At 41.9% G+C, this 24,175-nt stretch overlaps 2 protein-coding genes and 1 pseudogene across 2 annotated transcripts; 2 read left to right on the forward strand and 1 right to left on the reverse strand.

Annotated features, from left to right (window-relative positions):
- The first annotated feature begins 766 nt into the window (after positions 1-766).
- On the forward strand, positions 767-1,564 carry LOC113563444. The gene has a single exon (XM_026975110.1). The coding sequence runs from the start codon at positions 767-769 to the stop codon at positions 1,562-1,564; it is 798 nt and encodes a 265-aa protein (XP_026830911.1).
- A 3,647-nt stretch (positions 1,565-5,211) lies between these two features.
- Positions 5,212-7,055, reverse strand: LOC113563381. The gene is made up of 2 exons (XM_026974910.1): positions 5,483-7,055; positions 5,212-5,401 (listed from the first exon to the last, which is right to left on the reverse strand). Exon 1 carries the CDS (start codon positions 6,321-6,323, stop codon positions 5,757-5,759), a length of 567 nt encoding a protein of 188 aa, XP_026830711.1. The 5' UTR covers positions 6,324-7,055; the 3' UTR covers positions 5,212-5,401; positions 5,483-5,756.
- A 13,435-nt stretch (positions 7,056-20,490) lies between these two features.
- LOC113563445 lies at positions 20,491-22,488 on the forward strand (annotated as a pseudogene).
- Positions 22,489-24,175: the final 1,687 nt, after the last annotated feature.

The raw sequence follows: 24,175 nt of genomic DNA on the forward strand, positions 1-24,175 counted from the left end.
TGAACGCTTCGAACAATAAATTTTACTTTGGCGAAAACGACGCGGAGATTACGATTCTCAAGGGATCGTACGAACTGCGAGACATAGATGTGTTTTTGAAATGTGCGATAGCAATTTCACAGAAACGACACGCGGTTGATAGCAGCGACGAGTACCCGATAGTGCTCCGCGCTAATCGTAATACGATGAGAAGCGAGATCAAATGCGCCTAGAGAATAAATTTCGAAAAACCAAACAACGTTGGCTCATTGCTGGGATTCTCGTCGCAGCGGATATTGCAACCGGGAGAATGGCACGAATCGGACAAGCCGATCGACATCATCAACGCGAACATTATCCGCGTAGAATGTAATGTGACCGCGGGTGCGTACAGCAACGGCGAGCGCGTGCACACGATACACGAATTTTCACCGAGCGTGGCATCGGGATATAAGATATTGGAAAGGCTGCGACAGATCATTTACCTGCCAATCATCGTACGGTGCATTACGGATCTGACGATAGGCGTTGCCGACTAGGCCGACCGATTGCTCGACTTTCATGGAGAAGAGATCACGGTCAGATTGCACGTGCGACGCCGATAACGTGAGATGCTCGTATTGAGCGGAGCGAAGCAAGCGAGAGATAACACGATCTTTACGGGACCAACGGCGTCAACATTCGATAACATCCGGTCATCCCGTTGCATCAAGAAGCAGAAGAGGCTCACAGCAGCGAACGTTGAATTTTTGCGGTCTTTGGGATTCGCGGTACGAAATATCTAAAAATGACCGAGATCCTCAACATCGGGGGCGAGCCGATCTTCGACGATCGCATCTTCAAGATCGAGACTCACACGTACAATCCGTTTGCCAATACGATGTTCGGACACAGCGACGAGATAAGAATACCCATACAGCAACAGGATCTGTACACGCTACCACATGAAAGTTTTCTGTACATCGAGGGCAAATTCACGGTGCAGAACAGACCTGACGGCACGATTTCAAGGCTGGGAAATAACTGCGTGGCGTTCATGTTCGACGAGATTTGCTACGAACTTGACGGCGTGGAGATTGATCGCAACAGAAACGTTGGCATAACTAGCACGCTCAAAAACTATACGACATTATCACTCGATAGAGCTCTAATCCTGACCAATGCCGGGTGGGATATTGCGTATCAACGTGTAGTGGAGGGAGATTTCATCTTTTGCATGCCTCTCAACATGCTGCTAAGCTTTTGTGAAGATTATAAACGCGTGGTGATCAACGCTCGTCACGAGTTGATTCTGATACGATCGCGCAACGACAACAATTGTGTCCAGGTGGATGGGGCAGCGCAGCCACGGATCGACATATTCAAGATACAATGGCGAATGCCGCACGTGCTGTTGGATGAAGTCACTAAGCTATCGATGCTGCGCACCTTGGAGAGTGGACGATACCTCAGCATGGGGTTCCGATCGTGGGACCTGTACGAGTATCCACTGCTTCAGAGCACGACCAAGCACTCGTGGGCCATTAAGACCGCGCCGCAACTTGAGAAGCCGCGATACGTGATCTTCGCGTTGCAGACTGGATGAAAAAATGTACCGAACGAAGACATTACCGTATTCAACGACTGCAAACTCTCATCAACGTGAAACTATCTGAACTCGGAATGTTATCCGTACGACGACATGAATTTGGATTTCGACAAAGGCAGATACGCCATCCTTTACGAGATGTACTCGCGTTTCCGTAAGGCGTATTATGGATGTGATTGCGACGAGACGTTCCTGACCACTATCAATTTCCTTATTCGCGGACCTTTCGTGGTTATCGATTGTTCGCGACTGAAAGAGTCGATCAAGAGCGCAACCGTGGACGTGCGATTGGAATTTGATTGCAAGGAGAACGTACCGGATAATACGACGGCCTACTGTCTCATCATATACGATCGCGTGGTCGAATACAGCCCGTTGACCAACGTTGTGCGCAGAATCACTTAAGCGTGGCAACATCGAGAACCTCGTTATATAAAAAAAAGAGAAACACCCGCGATACAGCGAGAACGATTATAGTCGACGCGTTGATACAACGATGTCCGTACCGACGTTCGCGGATCCGCAAGGTTTTATCATCGGCGGAAACTTTGCCGCGAAGGAGTTTGCCGTGCTGCGAAATGGATATATTCTCTCTCACTGTATCTTTGGACCCTGCGTACCATGGTACGGTCTCACCAAGGCAAGAGACGCCATGCCTCCTGGCTGATGACGAATCATCACGGATTACAATGGGACGATGGAACGGTTCCGTACAACAGGGCTAAGGATCTGATTACAAAGGCGGTGGCGGACGAGGTGTCATGTACCGTCGTGTACGTCAAGGGACGCGAGAAACGCGAATGGCTGCAGAATCTGCTCCTGGATGACGACGATATCTACATCGAAACTATCGATACGCACTACGAAAACGTGCCATCTTTGAATAAGCTGGACGTTATGCATACTTTGCGTTGTAACAAACATGTAACCAATTGTGCTTTGCAAAATGTATTCAAATTATTTAATTGGTGGTCTTACCATACGAAATAAAATATGTTTTTTTATGAAACACGTTAACAATTCTTATTTCCCCTATCCATATTTCTCCCGTTTATCGGTGGCGTTGGACGGATTTCTTTCATAATTTTTACGTGAGCAGCGTTGACATCGGCGCTTGAAAAAATTTATTCCTCCTCCCCTTCCTTATAATTAGTTGACGAATCGAACACGTTCGTGCAGGTTCGGTATTGCGTCAGCCCGAATTCCATAATTGCTACGGAAGCGGCGCTTAAAAACGTTTATTTCCCCCTCTCCTTATAGTTGGTTGAAGAATTGAACACGTTCGTTCGTGCAAGTTCAGTATTGAATCAGCCACTGTGCGTGCAAAACGTCGCTTCTCTCAGCAGCAGCAATGAACTTCATTTAGGGAAGCAGCAGCAGCATGAACTATTACGTTCCGCTTCAGGACGCTGCAAGTCCACCCAAGAAGAAGCAGAAATGTACCAGGTACGTTTAAGAATTCTCCTTTGTCTTCTACTTTTAATTTTTTTAATTTTTTTAGAGAAAGTAATTTTATTCATGATTTTTTCCCATAGCGTTTCACCCGCGCGTCGCGCAGTTCGTATACTGAGCAGCCGATACGCGCTGACGGCTACGAGGTACAAGTATGTGGAAATCGGCATCAACGTCGGTCCACCGAGCTACGTCGCGATCGCTATAGGGGATAATCGTGGAAACGAGTTGCTATTGTCTCTCGAAACGTGGAAGGGACTCTACGAGCAGCGATGGGACATCCAGAACCGTCTCCACAAGGATGTTCCCGACCGTCCTATCACCGTTGGACCGTTGACGGTGCGATTCAGTGCGATAAACGATACCAAACTCGTGTGTCTGGAGTCGTCCGACGTACGGTTGATGATGACCGAATCCACGTTCTTCACCATATGTAACCTGGACTGCTGCATCGAGCTGACGTACGCTCAGTTGGATCGTCTCGTCAAAAAGGTCGACGCAAAGATTGCACAATTTTCGTATATCTCGTCAGCCGAGACGAAGGATGCGTCGAACGCCATACGCGCCAGCGAATGTTTCAATGTCCATAACATTATAGATTGTGAGCTGTTGGCTCTGGTTTTTAGTAAACCGATATAATATATAGAATAAAAAAATACTTTTACATGTATAGAGCGTACTGTTCTTTTCCTCACACCCATTTCCCTCACGCACTCGAGTATCCTCTACGAGGCGCTTCGCTGTGTGTGTAGCCGAAATCAGAAGCGTCGCGTTACACCATGGAACTCTAGATCTATTGACACCCTCTTCGGTTATCTTAATGTTAACTATCGCTAGCTCTACTCTTCTTTCTTCTACGGGCTATGCGCGAAAGATTTTTTTCCCGTTCGGTCATTCAGTCTTCAGTCAGTCGGTTAGTTGTGTAAGAGCAGTGAAGTGTAAGAGTGCATCACAATGGCTTACCAATTTGATATTGCAAATCTGCTCGAGATCCCGCCTACCGGGGTAAGTAATAAATTTATTACATTATTCAACCATACATACTTCCGTGCATTCCGTTTTTACTATAATTTTTTTTTATAGTTTATAGACCCAGTTGAAGATATTAAGAGTTTTATGAATATTAAACAAAGACAATGGATGAGGTGGGAGCGAAAGGGGAAGAGGGCGGATAATGATTATTTCGAAACTTTATGGACGAGAACGGATGAGATTGGAGAAGATATCTTCAACCTGCGACAATTATTTGGCATGGAAGAATGGAAGGAGGAAAGGTGGGATGACATCGGTGAGTATTGTTTATTTTTATTTACTTTGTAAAGTTTTTATTTTTACATATTTTTACTTTTACATGGTACTATACGACTGCGTTACATGGTACTATACGACTGCGTTCGAATAATAAAATATTCAATGTCTTTTTCAGAACTGCCACGTGAGCGTAAGAGAGCGAGGATTGGGGAGGAGGTGGAGGAGGATGTAGGTGAGTAATTTATTTTTTGATTTTTTACTTTTTTTATACATGATATTTTTATGATCTAATACACTTTTGTAAATTGTTGCAGTATTCCTCTTTGCAAAGCAAGTAAGGATGGAGGAAGAAGACGAAGAGGCTGACGAGGAGGAAGAGGACGAAGAGGCAGACGACGAGGAAGAGGACGAAGAGGCGGACGAGCCGGAAGAGGACGAAGAAGCGGACGAGCAGGAAAAGGCGAATGATGATGATGAGGACGAAGAGGCGAATGATGATGATGATGAGACAGAACAGGACGAGAAGGATGATGAAATACGTGAGTATTGTTTTTACATATTATACAACTGCGTTCGGTTACGATAGTTTCAGTAAGTAATAATCGACTTTTTGTTTCAGAAATTATATTTGATAGCGGCGCAAAGCGCGTACGATTCGCGGAGGAGGATGATGTCGGTAAGTTTTCTTATTTTTTTATTTTTCATTTTTATTTTAACTAATAGGAGACTTTTGTAATTTCAGTAATTGTATTTGAGAGCAAGAGGGTGCGCATAGGGGAAGTGGACGAGGGTGCGGAGAACGAGGACGACGCCGAGGTCGGGGAGGAGGATGTAGAATGATATAAATATTGTTATATATATTTTATTTTTATACTTATATAACTTTTACTACAGTTTACATATTATATCTATTTCTTTTTATATAAATATTGTTATATATTTTATTTTGTACTTATATAACTTTTACTACACATATATTCTATTATAACTATTTCTTAATATAGTGTATTACACTATGTATTCTTATATTTTTACTTTATTAAATATTCTTATTACATAAACGTTCTCTTCTTTTTATTTCCTTTTCCTTGTCTTCCACCACCCACTCCTTCACTCCACCCGCCATTGTCACTAAACATAAACACAAATATATTAGTTAGTGTAGTATATTGGAAGTAGATCTTTTTTCTTTTATCTTAGTTTGCAACTTACGTGGCATTATTACAGTAGCTCACTGCTCTGAACCCTTCTTCTCTCCTTTCCTCCCTCTCTTCCACACTCTTCTGTCTCCTCCCGCTCCTCTTCTCCTGCTCCACACAGCGCGGTCTTTGCGCAACCGGCTGATCCCCCCCTCCATCTCGCCGGCAGAGGACCCGCGTGAGCGCGGTCTACGTGCAAGCGGCTGGCCCCTTCTGTAACATAAATATTATAAATTGAGGACTACAGGATCGGCTTTCACGTAATGCACCATTTTACTTACTATTACTTACCTGTTTCTCGCTGCTCTTCCATCCGCAATGTGAGCGTATCCGTGGCTGACGAGTGCTTGCGTCGCGTTGGTCCGCAAAACACTTCTCATCACCAGTGTTCGATTTTCGGGGCAATTGCACATCTTTTCTCCACACTTTATACATTTACGTACTATACGTAGAATGCTATGGTGTATTAATTGATACTTCCATAGCACCCAGGGATCGTTGTATTCGTCATAGATCCACGAATCATCAGTCCAATCAATTTTCAAATCCGGGAAGTTGTAATACGGATAGGTTATCAACATATCACATAAACTGTACCAGTTTCTCATCATTAACAGTTCGAAACACCTCCCGGAACCTGCAGGACCCAGAACATTCATTATTACATGGCTATTGTATGAACCTGTGTACAGGCCTGGTTCTTTTGAATGCCGTTCACCCTGAATAAATCCTTGTCTGACGCGGCGTTCAATCGTACCGCGTATACCGCGTTCTCGATCGCACAGAAACTGCACCACTGATATGCGTTGCCACCTCCAGAACTCGGGATGTTCTTTTATCACCCAGGTCGTCATACTGTCACTTGCGATTACCACTTGCACTGTTTTTCAATGTTTTTAATTGTTCACTGTGCATATCGGGCACATGTTACGCGGGAAAATCACATATAATGCGGAGCGGCAATTTGTACACCAGCGACCTCGTATTCCATCAAAGGTGTCTACTTCGTGTCTTCGCATAATGTACACTACAGGTCCAAGGTTTACAGTCGCTGTGCTGATTGCACATGACATGCACAAATCTGTAGGCCCACCCGTTGAATAATAACAGTATATGGCGCAGACGGTGGTGAGTGGAGAAAGGGCCATTCGTTGGGAATCGGGTATTATTATATGGGTTTCTTCTTCGGCCGCTTCTGTACTGCTATGATACGCACTCTCGTCTGATAATACACTTTCATCGTCACTATCTTCTTCGTCACTATCCATTAAGAGGCGCTCGCGGGCGGCACGGTTCTCCATATCGACGTCATCGTCAAAGTTGAAATCGACGTCATCGTCAAAGTCGAAATCGACTTCCATGTTTTGCACACATATATATTCGTTTTGCACGCACAGAACTTCTCACTGACAACTTTTTTCTATGGAGCACTCGCAATCGACTGTAGTCCTAAACGTTTTCCGCCTGCTAATATGACATCTCCGTCTCTTTCTACCCTGTAGCCGAATATCGGCGCTCACCCCTTGCGACATGAAGGTATCGCTTTTATCAATCTCATGGTTCGTTCGTAGAACTATGGTTCCGTACACGTGTCTGCAGCCGGGTACCGGCGCTCGCAGATTCGCATAACTTGATTTTTTTTATCTGTGAAACATTCCCGCGTCTTTATCGCAATTGATAGCAGCCGGGTATCGGCGCTTGCAATTTTATTATCGCTTCTGTAACACAATACCTTGGTTCGTTCGTAGAACTGCGATTCCGTACACGTGTCTGCAACCGGCGCTCGAAGATTCGCGTAACTAGATTTTTTTATCTGTGAAACATTCCCGCGTCTTTGTCGCAATTGATAGCAGCCGGGTATCGGCGCTTGAAATTTTATTATTGCTACTGTAAAACAATACCACGGTTCGTTCCTAGTAGTAAGCTTACATAAACATCCCTTTGATTGCAGCCGGCGCTCGAAGACCCCCCGCGTGACGTCATACCCCGCGCCGCGGAGATTCCCCCGACCCCGCGTGACGTCATACCCCCGCGCCACGAAGTGGGCCAGAAATCCCATTATATTCCTACTCATTCTAACCTTTGACTATTGTCACGTCCCGGTAAAAATCGAACTTTCTCTTTCTGCTTCAACGGTCCGAACGACGCGCATAAGACGCACCTCGGAACCGCCATTTTGTCGGTACTCCTACTTCCACGAGGGACGTTCCACTCTCCAACCCACTCTCACGAGAGAGGGGACCCCCACTACCGAACCGCCGCAGCATCGAGCCGCCGAAAACAAAGGACCTCATTGCAGGACCGGAAAAGTTCAGTTCGACTCGCGACTTGGAACCAACAGGTTCACTCGACACTCAAGGGCCACGGTTAGCCTTTTTCTACTTCAATCTCCAATTCGAACTTAGAATTTTTTCGTTCCTTCGTATTTCGACTTAGAATATTTTCCAATCTTCGTATTTCGACTTAGAATATTTTCCAATCTTCGTATTTCGACTTAGAATATTTTTCAATCCTCGTATTTCAGAGTTATTTGAGATTTAAACGTTAGCATTAATAACCGTAGTAGTTAACTTAAATTTTGTAAGAACAATTGTATTTTCACCAATTCATTTTATTAGAATATATGTATTTTGTGTGCTTGAATTTACGTTTTATTTTTATTTTTTGACCACCAAGCCGATTTGATCATAATTCAGCGACTATAAATTTTACGCAGGCTTACCTCAGTTTCGGTCATTGTGTGTGTGTGTGTGTGTGTGTGTGTGTGTGTGCGCGCGCGCGCAACTAATTAACGAGCCTACAGTGCGGACAACGCACGTTGGTCTCCTTTCCGCTGAACCGACAGTTTTACAGTGCGGACAACGCACGGGGCGGTCACTCGGTAACGCACCCCTTTCCGCAACACTCTCACCACAAGGTACGCTCTAACTGAGGCGCGCACGTTTAACAGTAACTTTTGCATAAATGACGAAGTTCTAATGCCGAAAACGAAACGAGGAGGAAAGAAACACCGTGCAAGACGTTTAGCTCACATATTTTCTAACTTAGAATCAGTGAACACCGTCGTCTCGCAGTATTACGGCATCGAGCCTCACTCCATTGATCCAGAATACGAGGCACTTTTCCGATCACGCGACCGTGACACTAACAGTAATAACAATAATTCGATCATAACGCGACTCACGAAACCGAGAGTGACCAGCAACTCTGCTGTCGTATCACACCGAGTGATTCTAATCACGAACGGAAGCAACGAAGCCACGTGGGCAACGAGACTGGTCCCCATTTCATGCAACCTGCGGTACCCTCTGTGCCAGGATATTCCCGAGGGGGACCCTCGCCGAACTCATTACGATAGGCTGGCACAAGAGACCAAGGTACAGAGCTGGATCAAGAGTAACCAAGAACTCCTCGGTAAGTGAAATTATCATCATACTATTATTGATCAACTTACATCGGCCTGCCTAATGATAAATTGACTCACTCAAAGTAAAAGTCAGAATATTACTGTAGCTTTTAATGATAAGTTAATAGGGCTGTTGACTCACTCAAAGTAAAATTCAGAATATTACTACAGCTCTCAAATGATAAATTAATGAAGTTATTGACTCACTCAAAGTAAAATTCAGAATATTACTACAGCTTTCAAATGATAAATTAATGAAGTTATTGACTCACTCAAAGTAAAATTCAGAATATTACTACAGCTCTCTAATGATAAGTTAATGAAGGTGATTAACTCATTCAAAGTAAAGGTCAGAACAGTATTGCAGCCGTCCTTTAATGAGCTAATGAAGTTAATTCAGTATAATACAACCCGATGGCACTTTGCGTGATCACGCGCGGATACAAAGACGTCGAAACACAAGCCGCGTTATGCGAACAATACAAATCCTCACGAATCGGTCCATCTACCATAACGCGTACGCGAAAACGGAGACTCATAAATTGAACATCGGGCCCCGTGTAATTGATGTAATTTGTATCTATTGTTCCGCATCATTAACGACCTACCGACCGGCCCATAGATGCACGTGTTGCTATAACGAAATCATCGGTTTAATTAGGCGGAAGTAAATTCAAATAAATTCGCCATCGGCCCCCCTTTATTGAACCGAAATTTTTCACAAAGAGCGACCCTGCCACCCTTCCGCGGGAACTGCACTCCTGGCGAAATCACTCTGATCACGAGTATCCCCGAGTAGACTCCTCGGATTCGGTAACTCGAAACGGTGATCTAGTCCCGTGCTACACGTCCGAGTCCTGCATTCCAAAATTTGCAGCCGCGATTAGCCGGGACGTAACACTATATAAGTATGGACTGCTAGCAGTCCCATTTTTCCTACTTTTTCGTGTATCCAACATCTGTCGCGCTACAAGGTACCAAACGGGAGAGCGGCGAACTAAAATGCAACGCCATGCTTGTTTCGTATGCATGAACCTTGTCGGTGACTGACGGTGTTGACGGTAATTTTAATTCCCGATTTTTATTGTAAATCGCAGTCTGTCAACTAATTCTCAATAACATGGTGGTGTATTGTTACGTCGAGGGATGTACTTCAACCCTGTATAAAAAGTCTCGGGAGAATCAGGAACCAGTGTCATTTCATAGGTAAGTTAAAACCTAACCTACGCTTCATTTACAAACGATTTCTCGTTGTGATATTTTAATTTATTTATTTATTGAGAATGAGAACGTTTTGCGCGTGTATTTAAATTTTAGTATTATAATTCATTTCCATCGTTTGTGGAACGGAATGTTTACAAATCTATTAGTTTTAATTGATAAGAATTACCAGTTTCTACTCTGGTAGAAAAGTGTAATTCCTATCAATGAAAACTAAGATTTTTTAATGAAATCATAATACCTATTGAAGCATTTCAAAGCCATTTAATTCTATTACTTTGTATTCGTTAATGCAGATTTCCAAGTGATCCAAATTTCCGTGCTCAGTGGATTAAGGCTCTGGTAGAAGGCAATCACCAATTGAATGCTGATACATTACCAATATACAGGGTGTCCCAGACCTACCGTATCACCGGTTAATGGTAGATTCCTGAGGTGATTCTGAGACGAATGTTCCTCTTGCAAAATGTCGAGGATGGCGTAGTTTCGGCGCTACGAAGGGTTGTAGTTATCCTATCCTTGTGTAGAATTTTCCCGCGTTCAGTGACGGTGTGTCAAAGGGGTCCCGCGCATCGCGCACACTTCAATTTGAGCAGCCGCGAAAAATTAAGATCAAATTTGAATGAGTTAATCACCTTCATTAACTTATCATTAGAGAGCTGTAGTAATATTCTGAATTTTACTTTGAGTGAGTCAATAACTTCATTAATTTATCATTTGAAAGCTGTAGTAATATTCTGAATTTTACTTTGAGTGAGTCAATAACTTCATTAATTTATCATTTGAGAGCTGTAGTAATATTCTGAATTTTACTTTGAGTGAGTCAACAGCCCTATTAACTTATCATTAAAAGCTACAGTAATATTCTGACTTTTACTTTGAGTGAGTCAATTTATCATTAGGCAGGCCGATGTAAGTTGATCAATAATAGTATGATGATAATTTCACTTACCGAGGAGTTCTTGGTTACTCTTGATCCAGCTCTGTACCTTGGTCTCTTGTGCCAGCCTATCGTAATGAGTTCGGCGAGGGTCCCCCTCGGGAATATCCTGGCACAGAGGGTACCGCAGGTTGCATGAAATGGGGACCAGTCTCGTTGCCCACGTGGCTTCGTTGCTTCCGTTCGTGATTAGAATCACTCGGTGTGATACGACAGCAGAGTTGCTGGTCACTCTCGGTTTCGTGAGTCGCGTTATGATCGAATTATTGTTATTACTGTTAGTGTCACGGTCGCGTGATCGGAAAAGTGCCTCGTATTCTGGATCAATGGAGTGAGGCTCGATGCCGTAATACTGCGAGACGACGGTGTTCACTGATTCTAAGTTAGAAAATATGTGAGCTAAACGTCTTGCACGGTGTTTCTTTCCTCCTCGTTTCGTTTTCGGCATTAGGACTTCGTCATTTATGCAAAAGTTACTGTTAAACGTGCGCGCCTCAGTTAGAGCGTACCTTGTGGTGAGAGTGTTGCGGAAAGGGGTGCGTTACCGAGTGACCGCCCCGTGCGTTGTCCGCACTGTAAAACTGTCGGTTTAGCGGAAAGGAGACCAACGTGCGTTGTCCGCACTGTAGGCTCGTTAATTAGTTGCGCGCGCGCGCACACACACACACACACACACACACACACACACACAATGACCGAAACTGAGGTAAGCCTGCGTAAAATTTATAGTCGCTGAATTATGATCAAATCGGCTTGGTGGTCAAAAAATAAAAATAAAACGTAAATTCAAGCACACAAAATACATATATTCTAATAAAATGAATTGGTGAAAATACAATTGTTCTTACAAAATTTAAGTTAACTACTACGGTTATTAATGCTAACGTTTAAATCTCAAATAACTCTGAAATACGAGGATTGAAAAATATTCTAAGTCGAAATACGAAGATTGGAAAATATTCTAAGTCGAAATACGAAGATTGGAAAATATTCTAAGTCGAAATACGAAGGAACGAAAAAATTCTAAGTTCGAATTGGAGATTGAAGTAGAAAAAGGCTAACCGTGGCCCTTGAGTGTCGAGTGAACCTCTTGGTTCCGAGTCGCGAGTCGAACTGAACTTTTCCGGTCCTGCAATGAGGTCCTTTGTTTTCGACGGCTCGATGCTGCGGCGGTTCGGTAGTGGGGGTCCCCTCTCTCGTGAGAGTGGGTTGGAGAGTGGAACGTCCCTCGTGGAAGTAGGAGTACCGACAAAATGGCGGTTCCGAGGTGTGTCTTATGCGCGTCGTTCGGACCGTTGAAGCAGAAAGAGAAAGTTCGATTTTTACCGGGACGTGACATAAGGCATCAACCTAATTTAGAATCAGTGGAGTTTGTTTAACAATTATTTCTCGCTGCTGCTTGTTAAGTGCTTCCTGGCCTGTGGGTCCAGATTCCTGCGAACACTTGTGAGTAGATTTGTACCAAGTTTGAATTCTTATTGTATACCCACTATTCTTAATTGTTGTTTGCCAACTCATACGACTTTATTTTATATTCATACGACATTTGTATTCAATCTCTCTGTAACACAATTTTATTATATCTACATTCAGTGACAGTTTATTAATTAATTCATCATTTTGATTTATTATTTTGTAACTTTTGTACCCTCTTTACCTTAATTAATTATTCATTTATATGATCCTTAAAATATTCTTTAAAAGATTTATACTACCTTTCCTTATTTTACTTGGCGTTTATCCGCTGATAGTCCGACTTCTTTTAGTTTCATTTTATTTATACTATTTTCAGCTATATTACTACTAGGCGATACCATTTATGACTATACTACTAGCATCAATTTGCTCGTATTATCAGCATAATTCCTTATTATTTCCCTCCTTATTACTTTATGTGTTGATCCATTACTACTTACAGTTATATTATTAAGCGTCCATTCCGCTTTTGACACAACCCTTTAATACTTATACTACTTATAGCTATACGATTGGCTATACACCGTTAGTTATATTATTAAGCGTCCATTCCGCTTTTGATACAATTTTTAATTATCCTTAGAATATTAGTATTACCTATAATTATACTACTAAGCGTTTACCTCGCTTATGATATAAATCTTTCATTGAGTTGTACTACTTATTCATTCTTTATTATACTACTAAGCGTTTACTTCGCTTATGATATAAATCTGTCATTGAGTTGTACTACTTATTCATTTTTTTTTCTACTATACCAATCGGCGTTTATCCGCCTGCGATATACCTTTGTCATTGACTCATATCACTATTATTTTACTTATAAGTTATTATATCAAGCGTTTAATTCGCTTGTAGCATGACTTTAATTTAATTCATACTACTTATTTACTTGTACTACTTACCCTTATATTGTTGACCGTTTAATCCGCTTGCATTACAACTTTTTATTAATTTACTTATACTACTTGAAGTGGTCCGTCTACGATACGATTTTATTAGTTTATACCACTTATTTTACCGTTAATCCAACAATGAAGAATATAAGGTTCCAAATTTGGAACTTTGAAGTGTGAAATAAATATTTTAGTACGCCTATATACTTATACTACCTATATTTTGTTTTCACCAAGCCAATCACAGCAATATTCGCTGTAATCCATTTCATTAATCCATTTCTGAGCTACAGATTGTTCCAGGATTATTTTTTTATATTACTACTCTTGATTAATAACCTTAGATTATTATTATTATTAATATTCAAGGAACATATTAAAATATACGCTATTAATAACTTTTGAACCAGTTATTGTCAGTATTTATTTGTAATCGTTTTATTATTATATTTAGAATCAAAGAAGGAAAATATCTAGAAGACTTATCGTGGTTATGGAAAACAATTTTGGAATAAGGATAGGTACTTAAGCGTTTACTCGCTTTAAGGAGCAAAAAGTGCTCTAAGTACATTAGAAATTTTGTTTTTATGTAAATGGTAAAGAAAACGCGCCATAGGGCTGGACGCCGAAAAAAGGAAAGAATTGAATACCTCCAAAGATTACGCCGAGAACAAGGTTTGCAAGGTTTTTGGAAAATCTTAATAAAACTGAACAATATTCGGAGCGAAACATTAATCAGGTCCCTTCGACCTCAACTGAGGGCAAAAAGGTGCCCATAATACATTCAGAGCAGAACATTAATCAAGTTCCTTCAACATCAACTGAGGGCAAAGAGGTGCCCTGAATTTCGTCACTTACCAACAGTAACTTTCCTCAACATACTCCTTCGGGAAGCGACGATACATCTGCTGAATCTGAGGATCCAGGAACAGGATCTTTACCTCAACCTAGTACTGAGGAATCTGAAATTATCAATTTAACTTGCGATGAATCTGACATAGAATTTATTGAGGAAATAGAGTTGATTCAGAATCCCCGACCTGATCCAATAATAAACTCATACTTCATGCAATTAGAGAGATTTGTTCGGGTAACCTTAATCGACAATGCCAATAACACAACTGTAACACACGAAATTCCAGAAGAATTGGAACCATCTACTGAGGAATAAAGTTATAATCATTTAATAGTTAATATTTTATTTACACCTCCCTAATTTTAGTTAAACTTACGAACTGACTCAAGCAATTAAAAGCGTTCACTCGCTTTAAGCGTGGACTAGAAGAGCGAACGTAAGGTTAGTTACTTACTTGAGTCATACTACTTGAGTCATTCTACTTGAGTTATACTATTTAATTATTTGGTTAGTACCAGTTATGTTTATTATTTTCCTTTGTCGTTATTACCTAGATTTAATACATAGTAATAAATAATACTAGCATCATAGAGTCATAGACTATATTTTATTAATCAACAATTATACATTCATAGTTCGATTCTGAAAGATAACCTCGTCATCATTGTAAGTTGATCCAAACTCTCTCCATTCCCGGGTAAAGTCGGTGTATGCAGATTGACCCTAAATTAAAAGAGAGTATCTGATGTTAATTACCGAGGGCTAGGTTAGCACAGAAACCAGGTTAGCAACGTTCTCACCTCCCCGGATGTGACAATGCACAGTGGCATTTGATGATTACTATTCTTTGGGTTCTCTCCGTAATCTAGAGAGGTTAGAGGAAAGTTTTGATCCAGACGTACCGGCACTCCCAGTGCAGGTTACTGTATCCCTCCTTTGCATTACTTATAGGCAAAATCAGAGAGTAAGGCCATTTATACCATTAGGTTTTTCAAACAGATCTGCGGAGGTAAAGGTTGTGAGGAATACCGACCGCTCGCGTCGTAATTCAATGTGAATGAAAATTTGAATTGTTTCTTGCCAGAACACTTTAAGAATATTGTAATGGGTTCACATGCCTTTCGTTCACGTGGCACACGAACATGGGTAATTAAGTTTTACACGCGTGATGCCCTATGTGTCAAGGAATATTTTTATGAACATAAAACACTAAAAACACCACAATGTCCAACTTGCATTTATGTAGATCCCGCAGTAACGTTTGTAAATTTTAATTTCAGAACGCGACATAGCCTTGTTACAAATTGGAGTCCTTCTACCCTTTTTGCCAAGTGTTCTGTCTGCTCAAAGTTTTTAGCCCTTTTAGCAGATCCATGTGACATTTGTCACAACGTTTTAACTGATTTTTTGGTTAGTACAGATTATGATACTCTAACAAGGAAAGGTACGGAAGTGTCCCCCTCCGATTTTGATGAGCTTTAAATATGTTGTTTTCCAGCTCAAAATAAGGGACACGTATTTTTTTATACGTGCCCTAACTCACTTTTAGGGGGTTAAACACCCCTTTGAAAAAGTCGGTGTTTATCTTTCGAGGCGAATATCTTGGAAACTATTAAAGATAGAAAAATTGTTTTCGAATAAAAAATGAATGGCTTTGAGAGTACTTTAAAAGAGAATAAGGAAAAAAATTTTTTAGTGTTTTATTTTTCAAAATACCCCCACCACTCATCACTTTTTTTCAGAATTTTGAAATTTTTTTATCACCAATAGAAAGCTTATTTTTTTACGAATTCAACCATGTATAATAAGTTGCGTTCTGAGAAATCATTTTCGAGAATTAATTACAAACGCTTTCGTATATACGCTATTTGTGCCCGTCCATGTGACCGATTTCTTTACGCAACACATTTTGTCTGCATCTTCTCTTAATAACAGATGACTACATCATAACTGGTAAAACATATTTTGTAACGAACAAAAGAAAACTTTAATATGTCAAAAGTCAAGTTGAATACGTCGTGTAACAGATTACTATGCGGCGAGACAGACTAATTTTAGATGCTTCCTTCATTAATAACAATAGACGGATAGATGTATACATTACATGTTGCACTTATTTATTACTTATTGTTTTAGGTAGAAATGATATTAATATCTTAAGACATCATAGATCGCAGCTATTTCTATAACTTTAATTTAAAATCTACGGAAAAGATGAAATAGGTGGAAAAATTGAATTGTAATAGAACAATACAAGAACGTTGTAAGTGATATGAAATAGATAATGTAGACATATATATATATATATATATATATATATAGATATATATATATAGTTAAGCGCGTGCGATAATGTATGAACGCCAACAACAAACAACATTATATTATATAACCCTTATCATGTAATAACGTAACGTAGTATTATGTCTGTTTTTTTTAAACTTGTATTTTAGATGCGGATCTTATTACTCTTCACTCTTTGGAATTTTTACATTCATGGAACCAACGGAATCGTGGGATACGACTGTGGATCAGCAAATCTAAATACGACCCTATCTCTCTTAAACGTCGAAGACTGCAACATTCCTATGACTGAACCTCAAGTACCGAAAACCTACATTCAATTGCTCCAACTCTCAAAATTCGAATCCATCGAAATTAAACAATGCAAGGTATCCATCAACCGATTCATGTACTACTGCGGGATGCACTCTCACATCTCGACGGTACAAAACGCTCAGGCGGATTATATCCTGGACACAACCTCGAGCCAGTGCAGGTAGATGCATCAGACCGGCATCTATTCTATCAGCGCGAGCAATTTTCTTTACGGCCTAAAAGTGAATCAAACTACAACTCGACCCGTCACATGGGCAGGTTCCGTCACTTCGGATGGCCAATGCTCAGGCGCTCAATACTCGGATCCCTATGGCAAGTGGAACAATGTCATTGTCCAAGGAACAAAAACAATTACCTCTTATTATACCGCCATCAACTTGGAAACAAATCACGTTCACCTCAGGTCAGGCACGACTTGCACCTATACTGATTCTTCCTGCATGGACATCGACGGAGGGCATACCTTCTGGGAATCGATATAACAGGACCATTGTAAATTTAACCAGTATGATGTTCTTTACGAGGGCTACGCCAGCAGGATGCTTGACACCTTTCTCGAGCAACCGCAAGTCATCTACTCCTTATCCACCCAGGAGATAACCTTCGCCCTCACCATGATGGATGAAGAACACTTGTGCGGCTACACACTCATCAAAACAGAGCACCCCAAATTGCTGATCCTTGAGACTAAAAAAGGGGAATCCTTCACAACTCGCCGCCGGATATCTGCTGAAAATATAGACTTACTTACGTCAATTCCAAATTTGTATACGTCGAAAAACACATCCGTACCCAAATGAATTTCCTGTATCGGGATATCCTTAAACAGCGCTGCGACCTGGAGCAACAGCTGTTGAAGGGAACCCTCAGTCTCGCCATAAATTCACCAGACGAATTCGCCTACCAAATTATGAAGGGACCTGGCTATATGACTCATATCTGGAGAGGTAGTGCATATTATCAAATGCACTCCAGTAGACGTCAAAATCCAACACGTCGAGGAATGTTATTCCCAACTGCCGGTGCAATGGAATAACAACACATATTTTCTGTCGCCCAGAACGCATATCTTAATCAAAACGGGCACTCAAATCACATGCAGTCGGTTTATACCACCGGTGTACTTTCTCCATGATGGTTGGTATCGTATGCTACCGACACCGGAACGCACACTACCTCCTACAATCATCAAACCACTGACAAAACCGACGTGGCATTATACTAACCCAGGATCTTTAGCAGATAGTGGTATATGTAGTAACGAAGATCTTGAACACTTATGAGACCATATAATGTTTCCAGCTGAAAAAACGAGCATACTCAACACCATGGCACGAGGCGCAACGGGAGAATCGATAGTCTCCCAAGGAATATCCCTTGCACATCTTTTGGATGACAATTCAATCCAGAAGATCACCGAAAACACCTGGAACAAAATCTGGGGAAAATTCATATTCTTTGGTAACACAAGTGCAGGATTAATAGGAATCTATTTCTGCATTAGAACACTGAAATTAATTATGGACACAGTCATACACGGATACGCCTTGCATACCATATATGGATGGTCAGTACACTTGCTCGGAGCTCTATGGGACTCAGTCACGAATTTGATGATCCACATCGCCAACAAACCCCACACGCAAACCGAAGCACCCGAACAAGAAGCAGAGCAACCTGTGTCAGCACCACAAGGAAAATCCAGCTCATCAGAACCATCCAGCCCACCTCAAGAAATAAGTTTCGCCATTCCTATGTATCCACGTTTATAATCTCAATGTATTACTTGTATTATTGTATTCTTATGGAATCATACGTGGCGCACCTTCAGTGCATCACGTATGACTTAAAGGGGGAGGTGTTACGTCCCGACAAGTCTCCTTTTTCTTCCGGATTCCTTTTTTTTCATTTAACCGTCATATGCCGATGTCACTGCCTTCAGACAAACTTTCTCTTTTATGATCCATCCCAAAATTCCTTTCCTAACAACCTCTCAAAGGACCAAGGTTGCACGCTTAGTCATCTTCCCCGACATAACGCCTAACTTACACTTACTTAGACTTACACACGAGATATATTTTTATAGCATTTTAATTATAAGTAAATATTAAGCAGGTCGCGCGTCCTGGAGGCGAAGCGTGACCATATCTCTTGAATTGTTTTCTCATATATCGATATAGTCACTCTCCAAGGCTCGGTTTAAAACAATATGTCTATTGCATAATGTTAACGCACAGATTAACGATACCAATATTTGTATTCCCGTTGTTTAAAAACAAGATAAAATCATATATAAAATACCATAAGTATATATACGTATAAGAATCGTTAGAACTTTCGCGAAGATTCTGTAGGCCAAGAGCGGGGATTTGCGCGGGATCCTCCCTCTCTGTCTATGCCTGTTGCAGCAGTTTTCGAGATCTCCTATTGGCTAAAGGAAAATTCTGTTGCTCACGATTTTGGTATAAAAGGAACCAACCAAGGTTCCTGGCTCTCTTCTCTTCTCTTCTCTTCTCTTCCTGGTTCTCGACCGGCCCTCTTCACTTATATCGCGGTTAGAAAGAAGTACAGCAACGAGATCTCCAAAACGGCGTTAACGCGATCACAACTCAAGGTTCATTTACTTCTCCCTCACTCTAAATTCATTCAACATTGTCGATTAATCAACTCGAAAAAATCCAATATCTTAGTAATTAACTATCCAATTAGTAATTGAATCTCCGACTCTCACATTCCTTTTCCGACCATTTAAATTATCCTTAAATCGCAAAACGCACACGACTTGAGTCCCTGGGGTAAATTGCTTAAATGAATTGACTCCAAAAACTAAAATATTAACGTTACATCCCGTAACAGTAGTATTTTTCGAGATATTTTAGATCTGTATCAATAATTAAAATGGGATATCCGATTTGAAAGTCTATAATATAAGTAGTAAATATATGCGGGTTCTAACCCAGGGGCTCCGAGGGGGGGGGGGGAGGTGAGGGGCTAGAGTATCTCCGGGGCGCGAGGGTATAGCGTCACGCGGGGGGGGGGGGTCGCCGGAGTGCGAGGTATAGCGTTACGGGGGGGGGGGGGGCTTTCAGTGTCCTCCGCGGTCGAGGGTGTTTATGTAAACATATATCTAGGAACGAACCATGGTATGCGGTATGTTTATATCTTATATTTTCTAGCGCCGATACCCGGCTGCTATCAATGAGATGTTTATTTAAACATATTTCTATAGGAACCGTGGGATTGTTTTATAGATAAAAATTTATTTTCGAGTGTCGATACCCGGCTGCTATCAATGAGATGTTTATGTAAATATATATCTAGGAACCGTGGAATTGTTTTATAGATAAAAATTTATTTTCGAGCGCCGATACCCGGCTGCTGTCAATGAGCAATTGAGAAGAGGTGATATACAGATCTAGGAATTGGACTGCTTAGAGAAGTTTATTTCTAAAGGGCTGATATTCGGCTGCAGGGTGGAAAGAGACGAAGATATGGTACCAATATCATATAATCAAACGGAAAAAAGGTTTAGCATCACAGTTGGTTGCGAGTGCTCCAGAAAAGAGTTTCCTGAAAATCTTCAGTGTGAAAAGTTCTGTGCAACAACATGGAGCAAAATGAACGCGACCTGTTGGAGGAAGCCAACAATGTCACCACCTTGGGCGAATATTTCGCGTGGGTGCAACGGTGTGACGAGTATATTGAACAATCGGAAGGACAAAGTCGTGCTAAGCGTCCGCGGCTATCTATCGGAAATAGACAATCGTTAGTGGCTCGAATCGCGCGGCTCGAGGGAGTGAAGAAGCGTTTGGAAAGACGCTTTATACATTTCGGTGGTGATTACGCCGAACAGCCTTCCAGCGCGAAACTCTCTTGGCGAGAGACTGAGACTGCGTTTGAAAACCGTGTACTAACCGACGCGGTGATTAATGAAGACTACGTCGACCCGCGACAATTCTTGGAAGCTGCTCGTGATGTAGTGCTGGAGCATGTGCGGAACGCTATTGACAGATACAACAGCGTAAAAGTGAACACCATGTTCAACGGAGAGTTCGTGGCGGGTGAGAAGACCGCCAATAAGAGTATAAACATGAAAAATCGTGGCCTCTTCTCTACGTCTGATCTGCAAGAATGGTACGAGCAATACGTGATCGAGCCCACTCTGGCGTCTCTCGAGGAGTTCCAGGAGCGTGATAGCGGGTGGGCATTGTCGCGTATATTGAACTTGGTTATCAACATCAACAAGCACAATCCCTTGCACGCGGGATGTTACATCACATTACCGAAGGAGATCAAGACGAAGAAGGCTGTGGTGAACGTGCAATCGATGGACAATGCATGTTTCGCGTGGTCGGTGGTCGCCGCTCTGTATCCGGCGGAAAGACACACGGAACGCGAATCTTCGTACTCGCACTACACGACGGTGCTGAATCTCCAGGGCATAGAGTTTCCAATGTCAATGAAAAACATTGCGAAGTTTGAACGTCTGAACGACATTTCCATAAACGTGTTCGGTACTGAGGAACAGAATAAGAAGATAAATGTGTTGCCGCTACGACTCACCGATGAGAAGAAGGCTAAGCACGCGAATCTGCTGTACGTGCAAGATGCGCAGAACAACAACGTGGGACATTTCACATGGATCAAGATCTATCCCGCTTGGTGAGCTCCCAGATAAATAAGCAGAACGGGCAAAAATACATTTGTGATCGGTAAGTAGCGTTATAATAAATACTTATCGCTAGAAATTAGCATTACTAGAAAATAACAGGTTCTTTCTTTTATTCTTGCAGATGCCTGCACTACTTCTACACTAAGGAGAAGTTAGAGGCCCACACCGTGGATTGCCAACATCTGAACGACTGCGCAATCGTTCTACCAAACGAAGAGGACAAGTGGTTGAGTTTCAGCAATTACAACAGGAAGGAGCGGATGCCGTTTGTAGTATATGCAGACCTTGAATGTGTATTGCAGAAGACGGAGGAGGACGATCCGAAACTGTACCAGCATCATCAGGTACACAGCATAGCGTATTACGTGCGATGCTCCTACGACGAAGCGTTATCCGGGTACCGATCCCGTCGCAATAAGGAGTGCGTGTCATGGTTCGTTGAACAACTAAAAGAGTTAGCGTATCGCGTGAAAGCGATTTTGTCGAGAAATGTCCCCATGATAGAATTAACGCGAGATGAGCGCGAAAAATTTAACAACGCAACGCAGTGTCATATCTGCGAGAAACCGTTCACGTCAGATGACACGCGGGTTCGCGATCATTGCTATCTCACCGGTCAGTACAGAGGTCCCGCGCATTCTAATTGTAACTTAAATTACAAAGATTCGCATACCATTTCAATAGTGTTCCATAATTTATCCGGCTACGACGCGCATTTTATCATTACGGAAATAGCCACCGCGTTCGCGGGCAATGTCGATGTATTGTCCATAACTAAAGAAAAATATATTTCCTTTACAAAAAAATGTTGGGGAAATCGGTGAAAAAATAGCAAACTGGAAAGATAGAAATATAAAATTACGATTTATTGATTCCTTTAAATTCTTGAGCAGTAGCCTGGATAAATTGTCATCATTTCTCAGTAAAGATAAACTTAAAACGTTACGATCCGAATTTGCGCACCTCTCTACCAACGACTTTGATTTATTAACGCGAAAGGGTGTTTTTCCTTACGAGTACGTGGACTGCGCCGAAAAATTGGAGGATACTCGCCTACCGTCGCGCAAATCGTTTTATAGTTCCTTAACGGGTGTCACGGTATCCGAGAGCGATTACGCGCACGCTGTCAACGTGTGGCAACGGTTCGCCATTCGAACGTTAGGCGAGTACAGCGACCTATATCTAAAAACGGATGTCTTGTTGTTGGCTGACGTATTTGAAAATTTCCGCGATAGCTGCATAAAGAGTTACGATCTTGATCCCGCATACTATTACACTTTGCCTGGTTTTACGTGGGACGCGATGCTCAAGCATACGCGTATAAATTTTGAATTGTTAACTGATATCGACATAGTCATGTTCATAGAACGCGGTATACGCGGCGGCCTAAATCAGTGTTCGCACAGGTACGCGCAAGCCAATAACAAGTACATGCAGTCGTAAGATCCATCGAAACCTTCATCTTACCTAATGTACTTTGATGTTAATAACTTGTACGGCTGGGCAATGTATCAACCACTGCCCTATGCCGATTTTCGATGGGTCAGCGACATTTCCAATTTCAACGTAAACGTGATCGCTCCGGATTCGCCAAAAGGGTACGTACTCGAAGTCGATCTCGAGTATCCGCGGCATCTCCATGATGCGCACGCTGACCTGCCGTTCTGTCCGACGCGTGATAAACCGCCAGGCAAACGGCAGGATAAGTTGCTCGCAACTTTATACGACAAGAAGCGGTACGTCATCCATTACTGCAACTTGCAACAGTGTACGCGTCACGGTCTTCGCGTCACAAAAATCCATCGCGTATTAGAATTCGTGCAATCTCCATGGCTCCACGATTATATTGAACTAAATACACGATTTAGAACGGCTGCTACCAACGATTTCGAGAAAAATTTATACAAATTAATGAACAACGCAGTATTTGGAAAAACTATGGAGAACGTGCGCAATCACGTAGATGTTAAACTTTTAACGAAATGGGACGGACGATTCGGCGCGGAGGCAATGATCGCGAAACCCAATTTTCATAGTCGTAGCGTCTTTTCATCAAACCTGGTCGCGATCGAGATGCGTAAGCTCGAGGTGAAATTCAACAAACCGATCTACGTAGGTATGTGCATCCTCGACATATCCAAGGTCTGTTTGTACGAGTTTCACCACGAGTACATGTTACCGTTATATCACGACAAATGCAAGATCATATACACGGATACCGATAGTTTAATTTATCATATTGAGTGCGAGAACATGTACGAACAAATGAAACGCGACATTGCGCGATTTGATACAAGCGATTACGCGTCCGATAACATTTATAGTATTTCGCTTATGAATAAAAAGGTACCAGGTTTAATGAAAGATGAGAACAACGGCGCGATAATGACGGAATTCGTGGGGCTCAGAGCGAAAATGTACGCTTTGAAAGTAGACGGTAAAAAGGATACCAAAAAGGCGAAAGGAGTTAAGAGTAACGTAGTCGCACGAAAAATAATTTTTGATGATTACGTGCAGTGTTTGAGGGAAAAGATTGAAATAACTCGAGATCAGTCCCGTATAACATCGCAGCTGCACAAAGTGTACACTGTTCGCGAGACGAAAATCGCTCTGAGTCCGT

Source organism: Ooceraea biroi, chromosome 14, assembly GCF_003672135.1.
Source record: "Ooceraea biroi isolate clonal line C1 chromosome 14, Obir_v5.4, whole genome shotgun sequence".
In the NCBI taxonomy this organism is placed as follows: Eukaryota; Metazoa; Arthropoda; class Insecta; order Hymenoptera; family Formicidae; genus Ooceraea; species Ooceraea biroi.

Coding starts and splice junctions, on each gene's coding strand:
- LOC113563444 (XM_026975110.1), top strand. CDS start 767: ATGACCGAGATCCTCAACATCGGGGGCGAGCCGATCTTCGACGATCGC.
- LOC113563381 (XM_026974910.1), bottom strand. CDS start 6,323: ATGACGACCTGGGTGATAAAAGAACATCCCGAGTTCTGGAGGTGGCAA.